General features: G+C 31.7%; 1 protein-coding gene across 4 annotated transcripts in view; it reads right to left on the reverse strand.

The window, feature by feature from the left end:
• The window catches only part of AP3B1 (adaptor related protein complex 3 subunit beta 1), a 291,668-nt gene that overhangs the window by 149,048 nt on the left and 127,401 nt on the right, over positions 1-15,219 (reverse strand). For all 4 annotated transcript variants that reach the window (XR_010022600.1, XM_063085544.1, XM_063085543.1 and 1 more), the window contains exons 8-13: positions 12,606-12,761; positions 8,662-8,759; positions 7,088-7,142; positions 6,929-7,000; positions 4,888-4,950; positions 2,090-2,222 (exon numbers count right to left, since the gene is read on the reverse strand). Coding sequence is in view for 3 of the 4 variants with exons in the window: in XM_063085544.1 (XP_062941614.1) it covers positions 2,090-2,222; positions 4,888-4,950; positions 6,929-7,000; positions 7,088-7,142; positions 8,662-8,759; positions 12,606-12,761 (577 nt within the window). In the remaining variant the exon portion in view is untranslated. The remainder of the gene's footprint in view (positions 1-2,089; positions 2,223-4,887; positions 4,951-6,928; positions 7,001-7,087; positions 7,143-8,661; positions 8,760-12,605; positions 12,762-15,219) is intronic.

Consider the following 15,219-nt stretch of genomic DNA (forward strand, 5'->3'; position numbering starts at 1 on the left):
AACACAATTCAAGTTTGGTAATATCCAAAACAGACAAAAAATCCCATGGCTATAAAGTTTTCATTTACCAGAAACAAAAGCCTAAACATTAAAATATCAGAGTTTAAATTAGTAAATCCTCCTACCTTTTGAGAGTGATTATAGAATATATGAGAGGTCTTCAAAAAGTTCATGGAAAGATTTGCATAATCTTTTAATTCTATTTTCCCACAAACCTTCTGAAGTAATCTCATAATAGTCTCTCACTACCTAATTATAAAACAATCTATTTTTCCCTTAAATGTGCTACAGAGGTAGAATATTTATCTTTTAAATCAAAGTCAATAAAAAATTTTTTGAGAAATTAATGTGTTACAAAGCTGAAGCAAAAATGGTTGCTTTAAAATCCATAGCTTGAAAATTTCACACGAGAAGAAAGTCAAAAATTAAAATTGAGAAAACTTGAATATACTTGTATTTGAAAGAACTAATTGGTGTTCTAATTGCTGGTGCTTGCTGTATGAAACTAAATTTTAAAAGAACAATTACCCTGGTAAACTTCGAATCATAATCTTTAATGTTCTTGAATTATTTTCTCAAACAATGTATTTTATTGGTCAAACGGAAAGTTATTATAGAAGACATAGGAAAGTAAAAAACATTTTTAAAGTCACATTTTAAACTGTAACATAGAAACACAAAAAAGATATTATTGTTAAAAGTAGAAATAGATAAAATGGATGACATTTATCATCCTATCTCCCCTAGTAACCTGTACAGACAAAAAAAAAATTTTTTTTAATCTATCTCCTTGACAATTTTTATTGACACTTATTTGAAGTTTTAATGCTATATGTATGGCTGGCCTGTTAGTCCGGTTGCTTAGAGTGTGGTATTGTTAACACCAAGGTCAAGGGTTCAGATCCCCCTATCAGCCAGTTGCAAAAAACAACAACAAAAAACTACATGTAGAAATATGTTCTATCTATCAGAATATCTTGAGTTTACAGGAGCAAGTTTATAATTTTATGTTCACAACAACAATCTGTGTTATTTAGCAAAAAATTTTATTTCAATTTTTTCGTCAAAAGCACTTACAATGATGTTACAGTTTTCTAAAGATATCTACATGTGGGAAAAGATAATTAGGGATATAGAATTACTGCAGTGAAAAGTTATTTTTCAAATAAAATATAAATAACAATCAACTTTATGTTTCACCTCATGGCTGCTATGTCATATATGCCTGTATCTAGACATGACATAATGATTTAAAATTCCACAAATAATTTCAATGATTTTTACAGAAAATTATACTTTCCCTAAAAAGAATATCATTTTAATGAAATACACAATCATAATAAAAGTCCTCTTAATAGATTATTTTAAAAGCAAAAGTTAACTCATTTTACTTTCTTCCTCTAAAAGGCTTCATTTATTCTAAAGCATGCCCATATAAATAACCGACATTTTTCCACAGAACAGTATGAAATTTAGACTACATATTTTACTGAATATTACCTATCCAGTTTTACAGAACATTTAGATATTGTTTGGCTTAAAAACATGAGTTATTCCAAATTGATGGCTTTTAAATCTAGTTAATCTTGAATCTAAAATTACTAGTTGAATTTCCGGGAAAAAACATTGAGGGTTACACAGTTAACATATTTTTTGATCTAGCTACTTCACCATGTTATAAAGTCATTTGCCTGCACTTAGCACCCTCTGCAGGTGAACCAATATTATGCATGACTTACATGCCATTAAAAAGCAATAAAATAAAATCTATGTGGACAGGGGTACAACAAAGGTGATTAAATTATGAAAAAGTAAAATAAACAAATTAAACTTTCTTAGTTCTGTTGAGGAAAGACAAATACTGTTTGCTGGTTAATTATCTAATTCACTTAAAAAAAAGAAAAAAGAAAAAAACGGAATGTTGTGCATTTATGTGCATTTCAAGGATAAAATGCTACTTATTGTGACCATACTAGTGACATACAGGAAACACTAAAATGCAAAGTTTAAAAAGGTTACAACATGTAGATTATGCCAGGAATATTCAAATTATAAATTACTTGAAAATAAAATAAAAGTGTGAACTTACCATCCCTGTTGGACAGCAAACAGACTAGGCCATTGAGGCATGTGTCAGTGACTTCTGAGATGTTGGTTGCACATCTGCCTATAGTCTGAATAGTGGCTGCTGCAAATTGTTTATCTTGGCTTTTAACATAGGTCTAAAAAACATTACTTCAATTAGTTTATCCATTGATACTATCAAGTGAGCCAAAAACCCTATTATATTAAGCTTTGTCAATATATAAGAATTCCAGAATATATATATAAGCTTCTCATAAGCACAACAGAAGGCCCAACTAATGTCTTTAATTAATTTAATTTTGCTTTTTTACTTAAAGAATGTGCCTATACATTTTCAAGCCAGGCTCATTCACCTGTGGCCACAGTGGCTTGAGACTCCAAAACAAATAGAGGGGTGCAGTCACCCAAAGACAGCAATTAGTTTAAGTGCAGGCTTGAAAGAGATGATGAGAACTCTCTCTTTGGAGGTTTCAGTTCATTTAACCAGGAACATCTGTGAATCTATGAAAAAAGGGTCACTTTTTCAAAAACTAAATATAAAAATTGGGAGAAAAGGAACAAAAGGACCAATATACTATTTATAAACATTTTACTTTGAAAATGGAATCAGAATGGTTATAAAATTACAATAGCAACAGTGAGCAACACTTCAATAAAGACTACTAATACTCAGTTTACAACAAAATAAAATACCATATTTTTGAAACAAAGCAGGCTTTTAAAATATACTATAAATGATATATTTATACAAACTCAAAACTAAAGATATAAATCATTGATTTAACAACTGGAACTTAAAAGATCGTTACAAAATTTACAATAGCCCCAGAGAATTTCACTTTGGTTAAAACTTTCCTAATATAAAAACTAAACTTTCATTGTTTAACAGAAATGAATGTACTTTCAATATGCATATTTATATTTTATATATTATATTATATATAAATGGGATGTAAAATTTCATTTTCAACTGAAATTTTTTAAAAGAATCCCAACCTCAAATGAGAACTACACAATGTGGAATTAACACTGTGGTTATGTAAAACGCAAAATAAAGTATGTACTTAAATAGTATCTAAACGACAGATGGGGAAGAAAATCTAAGCATGTCTAAAAAATATACACATTTGTATACAAAATACACAAATACAAAATGGAACCAAAAAGGTGATTAAAAGTTGAAAAAATAAATTAAATAAATTAAACTCTCTTAGTTCCATGAAGGCAAGACTGATTATATTTAAACCTTTTCCCAAATAGATTACCTAATTTCCTCAATTAAAAAAAATACATTTAGGAGTCTTAAAAAATTCTCTATTTGACTCAAAAAATTATTAAAAGCAAACTGTACATAACAAGTAAACACAGAAATACGGTACAAATTTAGACAGTGATAAAAATGAATATGAGAAGAGAGAATATATTTAAAAGTTTAACTAAAAAATGGATGTTACTAAACATCCCCATATTAAATGAAATGACTGGATCATCAACATTCTGAAACAGATCCAGTATGCAGCTGCTGTACCACTAAACAATTCTGTATGATTACCTAAGATTCCTTTCCTACAATCCCAGTAGACTTGACATAAGCAGAAAGTAAACAGCTAAAGGACACCCAAAAAGATTACACAGGACAAGAGGAAAAGCGACAAGAGCAAACACAAAGACCAAAACTTAAAAAGAAATAAACAAAATTATAAGAATGAAGTGAAAATCAAATTCAAGCAACCGTCTATAGATATAAGATTACTGGATAAAAACTTGAGACATTACATTTTCTGGCATATAAATATAAGTGGGTCTCTGAGACATTTAATTTTATAAGGAATTTTTCTTATACAATCTAAGTATAGTTAGAAATATACTTAGCATGAAAGTAGAGTGATTCAGTTATGAAAATATAAATCATGGGTATGCCCTAACATTCCACTGCCGAAAAAAGTATAAAACCACATAGCTAAAAAGAAATGTAGTGTCTATATATAGCTAAAAAAAAAATAATATTGACTTATAAGAGGATTACATCAACAAAATATATTAAGTCTATAAAAGCTGGGGGTTGAGAAAAACTGCATGATTAGTGTGTAGCACGTGGTATACTTTTGTTATGAAAACTGCTGATGGGATATAAAACTCATAATACTGATAGGAGGTTTTCTACTTCTGTATTCCACTGCTAAGGCTTCAGAGCTGATTCTTCCATCATAAAGGGCATAATGTTCATGAAGTAGTTTTTAAATAACATTTTCCGGGAAATGCAGCTGGGAAGCATCTTATCCATGAGAATATATGTTTTTAAAATACATCAAAATAAATCAAAATAAAAACAACAATTGACAAAAAATCATGGTGGAGTTAATTACATACCAAATTTTTTGAGCTAAACATGAGGCTAAGGGGGCAGAGTCTAAAACAGTGTTAGGTCAATCAAATAGGGACAACTAGGTAAGAAGTTAAGCCATTTTCATGAGTGCAGAGCACAGCAAGGACTATGGATAATGACAGCATGAAGAGATAAATCCCTGACAGAAACAAAATTTCAAACAAAGACAAAGTTATAAACCAGTCTCTCAAATTCTATGAAAACATAAAAGGGAATATTATTCCATTTCCTTTAAATTATAAATTGTACTTAATGTTTATTCTCAAAAATTTATATATTTCTTAGTTGTCAATTTTGTCCCAAATCACTGTTTTAGTCACACAATTACATATTTCTAGATTGAGAATGATACATATTTAACTTAAGATTGAATATATGTTTTATAAGTTATTTTATAATTAGCATTGCACACAAACCTGAAATTCTCGAAGAAGAGTTGATATATTGGCTTCATTTGCCAAGTTTGTCAAAATTTCAAGCTTTAGTAGAAAAAAAGAGAGAAAGTAAACATTTTAACACAAAAATAAAAAGATAAATTTAATAGAGGCCAGGCAATTAATTAAAAGTTAATTTATATTTTTTTAAAAATCACTTTCACAAAATGTGATGAGCCATTATACCCTTCAGGTAAACTTAGTCTGTCTCCTTACATCTACAAATAGTAAGACTAGATACATAATTCTTAAAAAATAATTGGGTAAAGAAGAATGCTATATCTTCATCAGATATTTGTCCCAACTTTACAATTTATATCTAATTAACACAAACAATTTAGGCTAGTTTTACTTTTGCCTTTTATTAATAAAGATAAAAAACTATTTGCCCTCCATATATAATACCTCTGTTTTTTAGACACCAATTAACTTTGTTGATTTGTTCTCTTATATGCTATCGTCCCAAACTCTTAGACATTTTAACTCCCTCTTCTGGGTTTCTAGATATAAGAAATGTGCAATTAAAAGTCCATCTCCAATAAGCTTGCTAAAAATACTTGTTTTTACTTATAAAAAAATTTTTAATTAAGCCGAGGGAAGGCATGAAAAAGTAAAAAGGAACAGAGAACAGATGAGAGAAATAGAAAACAAAGCACAAGATGTATATACATATACATTCATATCAATAATTACATTAAAAGTATATGGCCCAAACACTCCAATTAAGAGGCACAGATCGTAGTTGTTGTTCTTTATATACTATGGGTAAAAGCCATTTATTCAGATATTATGTATGGAGAATATTTTCTCCCAGATTACGTATGGCTTGACTTTTTGTTTGATTTTGATGAGAATATTTTAACTTTTTGAAAACATCCTTTCTAAAACAATCTCAAACATACAGAAAAGTTACATGTATAGTACAAAGAAAGAAATGTTTTATCTCTGAAACATTTGAGACTACAGTTGCCAGTCTGCAGCCATCATCCCCAATTACTCGTGTATATTTCCAATAAACAAAGACATGTCCTACCTACCACAATACAACCAAGAAAATCAGGAAATTAACATGAATACATTATTTCCACTCAATCATTGCTCATTTAAGTTTCACTAATTGTCTCAGTAATGTAGAATAAAGGGTCCAGTTCAATATCACATATTGTACTTAGTTGTCTCCTTCGGTCTGAAACAGTTTATCAGTCTTGCTTTTGACTTTCATAGCCTTGACACTACTGATGACTACAATCCAATTTTCTGTAAAATATCCTTCAATTTGGGTGTGTCTTAGTTTTTTTATGACTAAATTTGGTTTCCATCTGAATAACATGTCATTCCAATATTTACTAACAGTCCATCCTTTCCCCATTGGTTTGTAATGTCTCTTCTATTACACAGTAAATATTCACATGCTGTGGGTGTTTTCTAGGCTTTCTATTCTAGCCCGCTTACTTCTCTGTCTAAATATCACACTGTTTTTAACCATTATAACTTCATATTCCTAACTGCACTGTATAGCATAGTTATTTCCTTGAAAATAACACTCTTCTTACTCCCTTGTGTTAGCATAAACTGTGCTTTTTGCCTACTCCCAACCCTTCAACCTCCCAATCAACCTACCAACCAACAACAAAAAAAATTCACAAAAATGTCATTCTTTTAAGATCCACCCAAACATCACCTTTTCCAAATCTCCCAGAGACTTAGCCCCACCTTTCTGTTTTTCACAGCACTCAATTTAAATCTCTATATCACTTTAAAAACACAGTACTAAAATTATCTATTTATATCCCTGTCTCCCTCAGTATTCTGGGAGTTATTCAAGGTGTAGGTAGCATCTTAACTTCATATTATCAGAAGTCACTAATATATAATAACATAGATTGGAAAGTATAAAGAAAAATCCTTAAATGTATCTGTTTCTTGAAGAGCAGGACTCCATTTCTCAGATGCCAGAAGCTCTAGCAATATCTCTTCAAAGTAAACATGTGTTAGAATATCTGAAAAATGAAAGCATATATACCTTCAGTGTCTTGATCATAGTTGGATCAGTTGATCTAACGTAAAAACTCTTCAGATAAGGTTCAAACAGGCCCTAGAAACAAAAAATAAATATATAATTGCATTTATGATACTAATATGTTCATGTGCCTCTTAAATTCTGTGTTTACAATGCACATACCTTTCTCTGAATTGACATAGTTGCTATATTTTGTAGGACGATATACTGCACTTCCCTAAAAATTAAGAGAATTTTCAGAGTTTATTTTCCAATAAAACATCTTTAAGTAAATAGTACAATAATGAAAAAGAATCAGCAATAAGTTTCACAGTGAGCAGAATTCTTAAATGTAATATTGAAAAGTTTTTAGTAAATCTTAGATATTTATGCCTTCTTTTTAAATGCATTTTTTTATAAAGCACTAATAAATTGGATGTGATTTACTAAGAGGAAGAGTTAAAACCAATTTTATAATACTGTGCTTCTAAAATGAAAAGCCAATCTGTAACTGCTTTGAATACATTCAAGGAAAGTATTCCTAGGGTTAATGGTGTAAACATGACCATAGTTTTAATACAAACTCTAACTGGAAGGCCCATTTTGTCACTCAGTTCTGCACAGAATGAAGGCCAAGTTAAAAAAAGCAGTCATGGTATTTTTATGTCCAAATATCTAACAAATGAACTGAATCTAGTATAAGGTCTTACGTGAAAGACCCATTCCAGATCTTTCTGATATTCTTTGAACTAGCGATAGAAAAAAAAAAAAAAAGTTGAACTGATAAAAGAGAAAAGAACAGTTAGGTATAAATACAGGGAGGAACAGGAACACAAAGGAAATACCATCTTATTTGTTACTAAAAAATGGTAAAAGCTAGTCAAGGGCTAAGGTTGTGGACTAAGTTCTAGTTAAAAAGATAAAAATAAATAGACATCTTTTTTTCCCAACCCAGTTAGTGGAAGAGAACACTCAATGAAAAAAAATTTTTAACTTAAAACAACTAATTATTACAAAATATCCAGGGCAGTCTAAATAGCTGAAACAAAAGTATTCTCAAACACAAAACAAACAACAAAAATCTGATCTTCAACTTGAAATTATAGGCCATGGGAACTCAATAAAAGTGGTTTGAATTGTTGACCTGAAATGCTGAATTATAAGGAAATAAAATTAAAGAAGAAGGTGGCATGCTCGCTCCATCTACAGAAAACTAAAAGAGTGTGCAATTCTTTAAAATGAGTAGCTATTAAAAATATAGCTCTCTTTTTAACATAGAGCAAACTCAGTAATTAAATATTCCAATTTTACAGGAAGCAGTAATTCTGTCATAACCTACATAACTGCTCTACATAAAACCATATACAGTACAATACATTGAAAAAGTCAATCTGATAGTACTTCAGTATAGTTTTTCTGCGATTCCATATTTGCTAAATCTCCTAAACATCATTACTGTCATACCTAGACATATCAAGCACTAATATTAAGCTACCTAATATGTGACAGCATATGCTATATGCCACAAAATATTTTCAATATCTTTGGGCTTGAGATTTTTAAAAATTCCAATATTTATCATTACAATTGAGATAAATTTTATAAAGGCTTTTATGATGATCCTGTCTAGTATGAAGTTTTATTGATAAAATACAGTCAGAACTACATATTAAATGCCTGAAAGACAGGTTATATTTGTTCAAACATTACTTTTCAAAGAATACAAAAGAAAAAACATACATAAAATCATGACCTACCTATTGCTACGAAGTAAACGCACTAGTGATTTAGAAATAATGCCAGCTTCAGATTTTGGTGATATGTGCCAATACAGCTGAGCAACTGCCATAACCACCTAAGGATAAAGTATGAAAGTAATAGGAACTATAAACACTGGAGCACTCTACAGTTTCAAAATACATTCTTACACGTTATTTCCTTTAAACTCCTACAAAATTTCCGTGAAGTAAAATGAAATATATAATTCATTGTAGTGAGATGGAGTCCCTCCAAAAATTTGTATCTATCCTCAGAATGTGATCTTATTTGGAAGTAAGGTCTTTGCATAGTTATTAACGTAATGACCAAGATGTGATCATTCTGGATAAGAATGGACCCGAAAACCAATGAGTGTCCTATAGGACACAGAAAAGGACACAAAGAGACACAGAGAAGGCATTGTTAACGTGGAGGCAGAGATTGGAGTGATGCCTCTGCAAGCCAAGAAATGCCAAGGACTGTTGGCAACCAACAGAAGCTAGGAAAGGGGCAGTTTCTCCCTCAGAGCCTCTAGCACGAACCAACTTTGTTTACACCTTGATTTCGGACTTCTGGCTTCCTGAAATGTGACAGAATAAATTTCTGTTGTTTTAATCCACCCAGTTTGTAATAATTTGTACAGCATAGATGTTAAATGAACTGCTCAAGGTTTAACAGCCAGTACGTGGCAAAGTTCAACATGACACTCCAAACTCCATGTTCCTCCTAGTACTGCTGCTGCTGCTCTGAGAGTGGGAATTTTTTAAGAATTGTAAGCATGCCTTTCTAAATGAAGCTAGACACTTCAGGATAACAGTGACAAGTAGGCTGAAATAAAGAAAAATCAGTACATTTAAGTTCTAATGAAAGGAACTTCATTAAAACAACATATCTAAAGCAGCAGCATTTGAAATCATTTTGTTTTTTCAAAACCAAGAACCTTAAAAAATAGTCCTTGGTTTGAAGCCATTTTAAGCATGATTAGAATTTCTTTGTCTCAGAATATGAGTACTGTGTTTCCCCTACTTGCCTCTACACTTAGATTCAGAAATCAAAAGTACAGACTTCCCATTCACTCCAGTTTAACATGTAACAATTGCAGAGACATAGCTACAGAAGTTACACAATCTTGTCTTTGACTCCGAAGATATATTAATACTACTTTATTTCTGCTTGGTCAATATAGTTCTAACCAACAGACAGCAGGAATTTTATGTGGGCCTAAAAAGATTACAAAACATGAGGACGCTTGAAGTAAGAAGAGTTTCTTCTGAAATTAAAAAACATTTTTTAAAAATACAGTTTACAGGGTCCTAAATTTACTGTTTGGCCTACGTTGTACTTTTTTACAAAACTGATTTATAGCTTTCAAACATAAATTGAGAATTGCAAGAACATAAGAATATTTCATTTCTTCACTTGTGATCTACAAATACACTTTAATTACAGAATAAACTCTCCTGAATTAGAAATCTGAGAAAATAAGAGAATCTCAATGACCGACATAATCTACAAAGTGAATGTCACTTTTAAATATATTAAAACATATAGGCTAATTATTAGTATATGATAGAAAAAAAGCTGAAACAATTTTAACATATTCTACAGATAATAAATTAAATCCTTTTCCATTACAAATAATAAGTACAATCCTACTGTCCAAAACATAAACTGTACTTTCTATATATACTGTGGTTCCTCGGTGTACAAAGGTTCCAGGACCCCTCCACGGATACAAAGGGCCAACTAAATGTCAATGTTTTTAAGATTCTAGCTTCTACTTGGTATATCATCTGTTTTAATATATTAGGGCAATCCAAAATCCAAAAGGACTAATTCATCTTCTTTTTCCTCAATATTTACAAATCCAACAGTTTAAAGTTTCTTCAATATCCAGAATTTAAAATGCATAGGCTAATTTGTAAAAGCCATGACGGAAACTCCCAAAACTCCAAAATCCAAAAAGACTGAAAATATATAACCTCATAGGCCTTCTACAGTTACATTTTGCATGTACATAATAAAGTATATCCTACATAAACTTTTCTATTCTTAACCTTAATGGCATTATCAACATATTTAGACTGTTAGAATAGCCTTCTAACATTCTGCTTCCAGTATCTATTTCCAACTCAATCTGCACAGCAATGACTGAGTCTTTACTTGTATTTAGCAGCACCAAAAAATGGTACGAAAATATAATGGAACAAAAAGTAAACTATCTCTATTTGTTTCACCATTTGAGAACATTTTTGAACAGTAAGTATGTAATTTATAAAATCAATTTCCAAGACAAAGTTAAATTAATAGTGAGTCAATCACAAAGTAAAATTTTTAGATGGCAAATTACAGCTACCTAACCAGCATGTTTAAAATCTAGGGCACACTACAATATAAGCATATTTTAAAACATCGGTGAAATAATATTTTTGTTATGACTGGGCATGGTTACTAAATAATGATTTGGAAACTAAATGACTAGGTGGAAGATAAAAATGTTTGCTAATTACTAAGATACACAAAGTTCTAAGCTCTAAATTCTCAAGAATCAGAAAACTTTAATTCAAGTGAAGTTCCTCACATTTAAAGTTTTTACTAATTAAGAGAACAATTCATTAAGAATACTTTCTTAATTAAAAAAAATTTAAGAAAATGTTTAATTTGAATCCATCAAGCACTTAGATATAACCTCCAGTTAACAAAAAACACAGGGTATAAAAAAATATATTAAACGACACTATAAAAGAAGTAACCAAACAAACCTAGAAGGACATTCTGCAAGACTTGAGAGCCTTTAAAAGATAAAACAACCAGATGCAATGCATTAGATAATGGTTTGGATAAACTACCTAAAAAGGATAATTTAAGATCAATTGGTATTAAATGGTAAAATTTTATTAAAATAGAAAGGTGGAGATGACTGACTAGAAAAAAAGGTTAAAAAATACCATGTACGGTGTAATTTTTATCTTGGTTAAAAAAATACATATGTATATTTACACGTGAATATATATATTTATGCAGACAAAAAAGAGCTGGAAAAAATGCACTAAGATATTACAACTGATTTCTGTGAAATGAGAATGTGATGTTTTAAAAATTTTTTTTAGTTTAGTTTTATTATTCTATCATGCACATGCATACTCCTAAAATATAAAGGGTTATTTAAAATAAAAAGAAGTCAAACCAAAAAAAATTAAGACCCCACAAAAATGATTATTGTTTTGTTTTGTTTTTGTGACCAGTAAGGGGATCGCAACCCTCGGCACGGTGTGGTCCGCACCACGCTCAGAGAGTGAGCACACCGGTCATCCCCATATAGGATCCGAACCTGTGGCGTCGGCACTACCAGCACCACACTCTCCCAAGTGAGCCACGGGGCCAGCCCACAAAGATGATTTTTATTTAGATTACTATCACTACCAATTTAAGTTTAGTATGTGTGAGGTATTACTTTTATTACAGCTTAGGCTCTTGAAAATTCTATCAGGTAGATACAAACATTATGGTCTAGCACCAGATCAAGTACCCTCAACCATGACAGAGTAACTAATATATGTAGTCCTTGTAAAAGGGCCAACATATCCAATCGAGAAACAACTTGAGCTCATACCTTAAAAAAATCCAATAAATAAAATCACAAAAAAGTAAATGAAGTTCATTAGGCCAACAACTACCCAAGCAGGTGCTCTTATCCAAACTTAATTTTGCATACCTGGAAACATTGAAGATTGAAATATATTTAGGCATTACTTCCCAGAAATTAGGTCTCTAAATCTATTGGTTATATTCCACACTGTATATCCAACTATCCCTTACATGTGTTTAGTATGTAAACAAATTCTCCATTATCACACTCAGACTTGTTTACTAAACTTATATACTTTTAATTACTATTTTTTTAAAAATCTGTGAATTATTTCTTACAAGGGTTTTAACTTACCGCTGCATTCCTGCTCTGAAGCAAAGGCTTTGTGTTTCTAATTAAGAGTCTATGGTCTGGATCCATAGTATATGGCTTCTTCTTTTTGTCAGTCTTTTCCTTCTGTTCATCATCAGATTCATAGAAATTCTTTTCATTGTCTTCTAGACCATCATCCTGCAAGGAAAGAAACAGAATCCCAAGATTAGTTCAGCACTTAAACAGCTCAAATATCATATAGTCATAGAAAACTTTTTTTTAAACGTCTATAATAACATTTTACTGTAGAGTATTATTGTTGGGGCAATTTTAAAATATTATACAGGCCTGGCCAGTTAGCTGAGTTGGTTAGAGCATGGTGTTAACAACACCAAGGTCCAGGGTTTGATCCCTGTACCACCAGCTGCCAAAAAATATAAAAAGAAAAAGAAAGTAAAAATAAAATTATTATTTAATTTACACAGAAGAAAAGTCCTTGATTTTTCTCATATTTTATAACATCATAATTATGATATAGATAATGCTTCTATTACATTACATAGTAAATCTTTGAACATTAAATCCCCATAGAAATACCCATGGTTGCTCAAAGGGAACACTTGACTTGATCATTAGATTCCAACAATGCCTATAACATGAGAAAACTTAAAAAATGAAAACTATTTCTATAAGTTGTCAGTCACTCTGTAACTAGATCAAAGGGTCAGAAGAAAGAAGAACATTGTTTGCATTGTAACATAAAAGAAATCATAATAAAGCTTGATAGGTAAAAACTAGTGGTTGAGGAGGTCTCTGAGTTATCAAGAAAAAGTTTCAGTTTGAGATTTATGTACATCCACAGCAACTGGTTCTAGGTTTTTGTTTTGAATTTTTTATTATCTCTGCCAATAAAATATACCCATAGGCATTTAGTCCCCCAAATAAACAAACAAAAAGCATACCAACACAATATCCATGTACATCTAATTCAGCTACTGTTTGGAGGTAATTTCTGTTATCTGAAATATATCTGAAGAATATCTTTCTGCTTCTGAGAAGATGGAGTGGATATACTTTTCCCTATTCCTCTTACTAAGTACAATTAGACATACAGGACGCTATATATAAAATAAACCTAAGAAGACTCTGAAAGACAAAAAGGGAAGACTGTATAGAACCTCAGGACCCAAAGAGTGACACAAAGGTGAGTTCTAAAGGTTCTCTTTTTTATCACATGTCCATGACTGGGTGCTGGAGAAGCTGGCAACAAACCCAGATAAAACATACCCCCCAAAAACCTGCTCTCTCTAGACAACAGACCAAGAAAGGAGCAGCCTAGCAAGACAAAACTTTTAGAAATAACTACTCTAGTGCAGCCAAACCAGAGAAAAATCTATGGCCCCAGCCCCAATACCCTCCAGTAAAGGCTGAGATGGGGATCCAAGACTTCCATCCTCACTAGGCTGTAATGAGATGCCCCAACCACCCCACCGGGGTAGTATCAGAAAAGGCTGAGATGGAATCGAGATTTTCATCCCCATCAGAAGGTAACAAAGCATCCTCACAGTGTCAGTGGAGACCATGCAGGGAGCTTGGACTTCCAAACCCACCCATGAGTAAGTAACAAGGTGACCTTATCCCTCCCCACTGTGATGGTATTAGGGGCTGCCCAGTGGACAGGCAGAACTTGCTGCACCACAACTAGTACTAACACAGCTACCACCACCTCCACTGTGGTGTCATTGGAGGGGAGGACCCATGTGTACCGGTAATGAGGCACTTCTATTTCTCCCAGCCAGAGCGCTATCAGAGAAGGACTGGGGGGAACCAGAAATCCCGCACTCACCTGTGGTAACAACAAGCACATCCCCCTGAGGTGTCAACTGAGGCTGAGTGGGAAATCTGGACTTTACCATGACCTGGAAATAATGAGATAGCACCCCTCCCTACCCCCCACCTTTCTCTGCTGGAGTGGTGTCAAAAAAAAAAAGCCAGCTAAAGAAGAAGGTTTAAAGAAGATCAGTTTCATAGCATAAAAAATGTCCAGGTTTTAATTTTTAAAAATAAATAAATAAATAACTCATCATTCCAAGAGACAGGAGAATCTTAAACTGGATGGAAAATGATAACTCGTAGATGCCAACACCAAGATAATAGGGATATTAAAGTTATCTGATAAGGACTATAAAGCAGCCATCACAAAAATGCTTCAATGAACAATTAGAAATATCCTTGTAAAAATTTTTAAAAATAAAAGGTCTTAGCAAAGAATTAGAGTCTAAACAAAAAAATAGAACATATAAATAAAGACCAAATAGATATGTTAAAACTGAAAAATACAAGAATCAAAACTAAAAATGTAATTAATGGTATCAAAAGTAGAATGGAAGGGACCAAGGAACAATCAGTAAACTGGAATACAGAACGGAAATTACCCAATCTGAATAACAAAGAAAAAACAGACTAGAAACAAAAAAATAAAAATTAAAAAAAAAAAAGAGCCTCAGGGACCTGTAGAACTATAACAAAAGACCTAATATTCCTATCATCTGAATCACGGAAGAAGAGGAGAAAGATGGCAGGGCTGAAAGAGTTCTAAAAGAAATAATGGCTGCAAACTTCCTAAATTAGGCAAAAGACATAAAACTACAGATTG

The sequence above is a fragment of the Cynocephalus volans genome, chromosome 2 (genome assembly GCF_027409185.1).
Source record: "Cynocephalus volans isolate mCynVol1 chromosome 2, mCynVol1.pri, whole genome shotgun sequence".
In the NCBI taxonomy this organism is placed as follows: Eukaryota; Metazoa; Chordata; class Mammalia; order Dermoptera; family Cynocephalidae; genus Cynocephalus; species Cynocephalus volans.